The sequence below is a fragment of the Monopterus albus genome, unplaced genomic scaffold, assembly GCF_001952655.1.
Source record: "Monopterus albus unplaced genomic scaffold, M_albus_1.0 scaffold286.1, whole genome shotgun sequence".
Lineage (NCBI taxonomy): Eukaryota > Metazoa > Chordata > Actinopteri > Synbranchiformes > Synbranchidae > Monopterus > Monopterus albus.
In genome coordinates, this window is record NW_018128166.1 from 195,899 (window position 1) to 203,229 (window position 7,331).

Consider the following 7,331-nt stretch of genomic DNA (forward strand, 5'->3'; position numbering starts at 1 on the left):
GCTGGCAGGCGCTCCATCTTGGCCAGATCATTGACACTGAAACGGTGATGCTAATGGTGAGATTTGTTTTTGTTTGATGCGGTCACACAAGTTGGCGATCTGTTATATGCTTTGACATGGCCACATAAGTTTGCGATCCTCCTGGTCCCTGCCGTGATTACCTCCGGCGATCCTCCTTGTTCCTGCTGCTCACCTGTCATCTCACCTGCTGTCTGTTCACCTTCCCATCCTCTGGTTACTGCTTGCCTGTCTACTCACCAGTCATCCTGGTCCACCGATCGTCCTGGTTACTGCTACTCGCCTGTCTACTCATCTGTCATCCTGGTCCACTAATCCTCCTGGTTACTGCTGCTCTCCTGTCTACTCACCTGTCATCCTGGTTCCTGCTGCTTGCCTGCCCATCCTGGTTTTCTCAGCCTCCACTGCTTGACCCTGGTTTGGACCTCGTTAACCCATTGACTTTGTCCTTTCAAACTGCATATATGTGGCAATAAAAACAGTTTACCACTAGCACACCTGAGTTTGCACTTTGAGTCCTCATGCTCTCTCACCCGCCTGGTGAGGGACCCCACCTTAACATAAATGAGTTATGACTATGTTTAGGTCTAGGGTTGATTAATAGGCTGACATATTCTTCCTGTTGCCACCAGATTTCAGTAAGACACACTAAGTCATTGTAATGTTCACTTACCTACATTGTTTTAGCAAAGTTACACACCAACTCATTAATTTTAGTGACCTCTGACTGGTGAAGTCGGGAGGCAATCTTGTTTGAACTGCATTTCTTCCTTCCCACAATAGTACACTGTCAGTATAGAATGCATTATGTCAGCGAGTGTGTTAACAAAGACAGCTCTAGAACTGTATGTTTCTACTTTTGCATTGTCTGTGGATGGTGAAGCAAACCTGTGTTTTTTGATTTACCTACCTATAATAATAATAAAATTAACTTATGAACGGTCAAATGTAATGAAGTATTGAAGATTTGCAGAAGTATTAAAGTGATAAGTTTTTTATTTTTTAGGCTTTAAATATACTGGCACCTCTATAGGTGAGGAATAGTTGGACATTTGGGGGAAATACCTTTATTTGCATCTTTGCTGAGAGTTAAATGAGAAGCTCGATCTCACCAAATATTTGTGCATGCAATATAAAGCTGGAGACAGAAGGTGGTTAGCTGAGCTTAGCATTAACACTAGAAACAGGGGGGGATCTGCTAGCCTGGCTTTCTCCAAAGCAAAAAAGATCCACATACAACCTTATACAGGCTCTGTTATTAATATATTATCAGATTGTTGCCGTTGTTGAATAAAAATAGAGGATAAGTGTCACAAGGACACATTTATTGCTGGGAGTTACACACTGTTATATTTCTTGGCTGGAAGCAGTGACTTCTCAGTCTCTGCTGGTTGCCCAGCATCCTCACAGTGATTCAAGACTCCAAGACTCATTGATAATTTGTAACATTGATCTTCTTGCCTCAGGAGAGTACATAAGTGTCTCATCTCATTTTCTATACTGCTTAATCCCGAACGGGGTCACGGGGGGCTGGAGCCAATCCCAGCCGGCATCGGGCGAAAGGCAGGGTATACCCTGGACAGGTCGCCAATCCATTGCAAGGCCAACACACAGACAAATAACCACACACACACATTCACTCATACGGGCAATTTAGAGTCACCAATCAACCTAAGCCGCATGTCTTTGGACAGTGGGAGGAAGCCGGAGTACCTGGAGAGAACCCACACAAGCATGGGGAGAATATGCAAACTCCACACAGAAAGGTTGTGAACCCGGAACCTTCTCGCTGTGAGGCAACAGCGCTACCCACCGTGCTGCCCGTAAATAAGTGTATGTTCCAAAATGTTTGAACTGTTCCTTTAATTAAAAGCTAAATTCAAGCTTTAGTACCCAACAAGCATACACCCCATAAAGGTGTGCTTACAGTAAGCTGTTTGTGTGTATACATGACACAGTATTTCTCATGTTTTGTCTATAAATATACCATAACAGCTGTGTTTAATGCTATGTAATTTAATTGTGTCAGTTGCTCTCCCACGTTTTACACAACAGGTCTTTTTTTCCCTACTTTCAGGTTGTACATGTCAAAACTGCCTTAACAAATATGTGACAGATGCTGCTTACTGTATCCACACTTTTTTTTTCAATGCCTTTCACTCTCTCCTTGACATAAACAGTTCTGCCTCTGACACAGTTGTGTCTGCTCAGAGCCACAATCCAATCCCCGGGTATCCATGGTTGTCCCAAGCGCTACAATTTTGTTCCACCCTGTAAGTTTTTGACAGGAGAATACTATGCAATTATTTTGTTGCACCGAGGGAAGAAGGGTCTCTGGTGTCCTAGCAACAGTCCTGCCACCATGCCCAATAAGGTAAAATTAGTCCAGTGAGAAGAAATTAAGTAAAAGCATAGCGTTCCTGTTCCTGTCTCTTCTCTAAACAGAGATGCCTCATTTGTCTTCATCATAAAGTCAATATTTTAAAAGCTCTGCAGTTTGTCCCTATACAAATAATAATTCACTTCGCATACTGTGTCATGTTGGAAGCTGTCCTCTCCAAATAGCTTTGGCAGATGATATTAGCAGCAGCTTACTGTTGCATAGCCACAGTGAACACATGCATCCATCCTATGAGGTATGTAGATGCTCTCTGTGGACCATGTGCAGTCTCCACACCAGTGTGACATGCAGCATAATTAAATAAGCTGTTTGTGCATCATTAAATGCCTATGGAGGGTTTGGATGGGCTGAGAAATATGTGTGTGTGTCTGATTCTGTTTATGGTGTAGGAAGCATGTACAGACAAACCTGTCAGAGCCTCCAGGGGTATTGGTGATGATTGTGCTCTTATGTACACTGGCAATGTTTGCAATGCAGGGAATGAGAATTCCCCCCTCTCTTTTCTCTTGTTCTCTTACTGACACACACATACATACGCATACACACACCACACTTAACATATTGCACTAGTACACAAACACCTACAGATTTTCACATCTACACATACTGTACACAGCTATGTAAACCCGCTCTTTCTCATCTGACCACAAACTTTGATTGTGATTTAACTGAAAAATATACTGTAAGAACAAATGAAGCATTTAGCATACTGTATGTCCTGAATATGAAACACTTTCACAAATGGCAACAGTTGAATAAGTGCATTTCCATTTGCTTATACTTATGCATATTTTCAATGAAATAAAATAACTTTGGCATAAAAATCCTGTCAGAGCTCCAGAAAGAAAAGTCTAAATATTGGAAAAGTTATGATGTACAGTATATGAAGCATGTGACTGAATGATAATGTTAGTCACTTTTATTGGCCAAGTATGTTACACACACACAAGAAATCTGTCTCTGGTACAGAACTGAGGCAGCCATCTGTGGCACCATCTCATGCACACACACAATGGCATCACTGTCCCTGCAAGGCATGCACTGGCCACCGGAGCAACTTGGGGTTCAGTGTCTTGCCCAGACACTGATTCACTAATTCCAACAGGTAGCGTAGCACCAACAATAACATCATAGATTGTTAGAATCCTCTTGTTCACATCACATCACATGCTGCAGACACACTGGTCTCAAGCAGTCAAAACAAACAGGTACTTTGCTCTGGGGGAATCCAGCATTGTTGAGCTAATCATTCACTGCCCCAGGGGACTTCCTGGCCAGCTGTTTGTAGGTTAGACCCGGTCAGGTAAAACTGTGAGTCACTGTACGGAACATTCCCGGCCATGCAGTAACCTCAAGCCCTGTATTTTTCTCCACATCCTCTGGTCACAGTGCAACAGGAGGTAAAATACTGTGTATCCACAAAACCGGGCACAGTCAAAAAATTCCGCTTTTATAGTGGCACCAGTGGATGTCAGGCACGATCACAGGAATGCGCAACCGCCTGGAGGTCATGACTATTCAAGGAGATCGTTAAACTCTCACATAATACTTTATTTTGTTAGAAAAAAGGTCTTGTGAGCAAGAGTTTGTGAGATGTGTATAAACTGAGTTGCTTCTGCATAGAAGTACTAGAACATACATACATACACCCCATTTTTTTAGCTTTAGGTCACATCTAAGATGATAATTCACTGTTGTAACATTGTAGATAAGTCAGAAAACAAGGAAAAACCTGGCTCTTTAAACTAAGTAAAGCTGAAATATTCTGTTTTCCAGGTGCAGGTATAAGAGCCATTGAGGACAAAGTTAAATCAATTCATGTCCAATTTTCATCAGCGTCTACTATTATTGCGCATCCTGGTTTTAATGACATTAAACTACAACAATCTGAGGAACTTAAGGAGGATTTTATCACTCTTATTGGATCAGTTTAATATTCAGGTACACAGTGCATTATCTCTGGACCTAATCATCTCCACAGTCCTCTGATATTAGGTTTAATTGTGTTCGGCAACTTCATATCTGGCTGAAAAACTGTTGTATGTCTCATAGCATACCTTTTGTGGACAATTTTGTGGCATTTAATAATTGAGCAGGATTTTATAAACACAGTACATTGTACATCTAAATCTGCACAGTCGTGTAACATGGGGCTCACAATTGAATCTGCAAAACGGCTTCACAATTGATGTTTGACAAGTCCGAACCTTTGCTATGAAGAACCTGTTTTTAAAATTATGGTCATAGTGAATGATTAAAGTCATCAACCTGAACGTACAGTAGGTCTGAGTTAGATGTAATCAAGGTTCGTACTTGTGACTATGATCTTCCCCTGAAATACTCTAATAGAAGGGATGGAATGAGGTGAAAGGTTCCAGTACTGTTAGATCACCTCACTGATTTGGACATTCATTATTATTTTCATCAAAAGGGCCATGGTGTTATACAAATGAATATACACAGCCTACAATCAAAGATGGACTGTGTTAAAGTGTGGGTTCAGCAAACAAATGTTGATATTCTTGTGCTTTCAGAGACTTGGCTAACTGATAAGATAGATGATACTTGGTGTACCATGCTGCTAGACCCCTTCAGGACTCACCATTGTGAATTATATCAAAAAGTACATTGGCCATCTTTTACACTAAAAAGAGAACATCTTTGTATGTTATTCATGTATAAAGCCCTACTTAATAAGTTACCTGAATATGTTACATGCCTCCTGAGTTATAAATCATCAAAGTACCAGACCCATTCACAAGATTATCTTGTTCTGCAACCCTTTATTGCTTATACAGAAGTAGGAATAGAACTGGAATAGTTTGCATAAAAAGACAAAACTGGCTACTCTCATTCCATGTTCTCAATTTAAACTGCTTTTATATAGTACTTTACTGTCAGGTTTGGTGTGTGATGCTGCCTAATAGTGTTTATGGTGAACTCAATTATATGACCAGATGAACTGGGGTAGAGGAAGATTCTTTTACTTACTTAAAACAAACAAACATACAAAGTCCAGGATCTATATATCGGGTCGTTAAGACAGTCCAATGTCAGCGCCGGTAACCACGTACAGCCAGGAGATCCAAACTCAAGAAGTCAGGTAGGAGATAGCAGAAGGTTGATACACTTGAAGGCAATCAGAATCTGGGAGGGAATAGGCAAAACACAGTGGTCAGAACAACAATCCAAGGTCAAAACTAGAGAGTCAGGCAAGAATTAAAGGCTGGAGAGTCAGAGCTGGAGTTTAGAACATTCTGGCAGTGTTCTAGTGAGGGAACACTGCCTATAAGCTGTTGAACACAGGTGTGAGTAATCAGAAGCAGGTGAACACTATGAACACAGATTAACTAAAGAGTCTGTAACTGAGAACGCGACTGAAAAGGAAGTGGATACAAAATAAAAGCACACAACAGGAAGCAGACGGGGCAGGATCGTGACACTTTACAATTTAAAAGTGAGTGTAACAGGTGATCTGGATACTGTGTTTTTAATGTTTTATTTATGTTGATTGTGTTTGTATATTTAATTGTTTAATGTGTGACTTGTGTTATGAGATTCTTAATACTGGTTTTATTTGAACCATGTGTATATATTTATTATTGTTTTGATGGTGTTAATTGTATGACAGGGCACCACTGAAAATGCGTTTTCCCTCATTAAATAAAGGTTGATAATGATGATTAAACAGACATAAATGTCACATTTCAGGTTTCTCTGTGGTTTTTTACTGTTTAAGGTTTGACTGTCGCTCTTTATTTTTGGCTCTTAGAGATGAAAAGCTGACTGTTTGCAATGTCTGTGACAGAGTTTATTCATTCCAGTGCCTAAAATTAGGTTGTTTTGTGTATATAATGTACAGTAAATTATTTACATGACAGATATGTTCTAATATGAGTCTGCTCTTGTCTTTTTCAGAGATGTCAAACCAGATAATATCCTGTTGGATGAGCAAGGTAAGGATGTGAACTGTTTGCTTTGTGTATGTTTGTTTGTGCAACAGACATGAGTTAAATAAGATGTGCAAGTAATAACACCTTATTTTATCCTACTGTATATGGAGGGGTAAAGAAAATAAACGTATCTATCCTTTTCAAAACTGGTTTCATGCTTATTTGTCTGATAGGGCTCTGTCAGTCTGTACTGATGGTACCACATCAGCCTCCTGTCTTACAGTGGGTACGGAAAGTATTCAGACCCCCTTAAATTTTCCACTCTTTGTTTTATTGCAGCCATATGCTAAAATCATTTCAGCTCACTTTTTTCCTCATTAATGTACACACAGCACCCCACATTGACAGAAAAACACAGAATTTTTGACATTTTTGCAGATTTATTAAAAAAGAAAAACTGAAATATCACATGGTCATAAGTATTCAGACCCTTTGCTCAGTATTTAGTAGAAGCACCCTTTTGAGCTAATACAGCCATGAGTCTTTTTGGGAATGATGCAACAAGTTTTTCACACCTGCATTTGGGGATCCTCTGCCATTCCTCCTTGCAGATCCTCTCCAGTTCTGTCAGGTTGGATGGTAAACGTGGGTGGACAGCCATTTTCAGGTCTCTCCAGAGATGCTCAATTGGGTTTAAATCAGGGCTCTGGCTGGGCCATTCAAGAACAGTCACGGAGTTGTTGTGAAGCCACTCCGTTATTTTAGCTGTGTGCTTAGGGCCATTGTCTTGTTGGAAGGTGAACCTTCAGCTCAGTCTGAGGTCCTGAGCACTCTGGAGAAGGTTTTCGTCCAGGATATCCCTGTACGTGGCCGCATTCATCCTTCCCTCGATTGCAACCAGCCGTCCTGTCCCTGCAGCTGAAAAACACCCCCATAGCAGTATGCTGCCACCACCATGCTTCACTGTTGGGACCGTATTGGACAGGTGATGAGCAGTGCCTGGTTTTCTCCACACATAC

At 40.8% G+C, this 7,331-nt stretch overlaps 1 protein-coding gene across 1 annotated transcript in view; it reads left to right on the forward strand.

Moving 5' to 3' along the window:
* Window positions 1-7,331, forward strand: part of stk32c (serine/threonine kinase 32C) — a 205,064-nt gene that overhangs the window by 153,754 nt on the left and 43,979 nt on the right. The window contains exon 5 of the mRNA XM_020622672.1: window positions 6,338-6,375. Coding sequence (XP_020478328.1) covers window positions 6,338-6,375 — 38 coding nt within the window. The remainder of the gene's footprint in view (window positions 1-6,337; window positions 6,376-7,331) is intronic.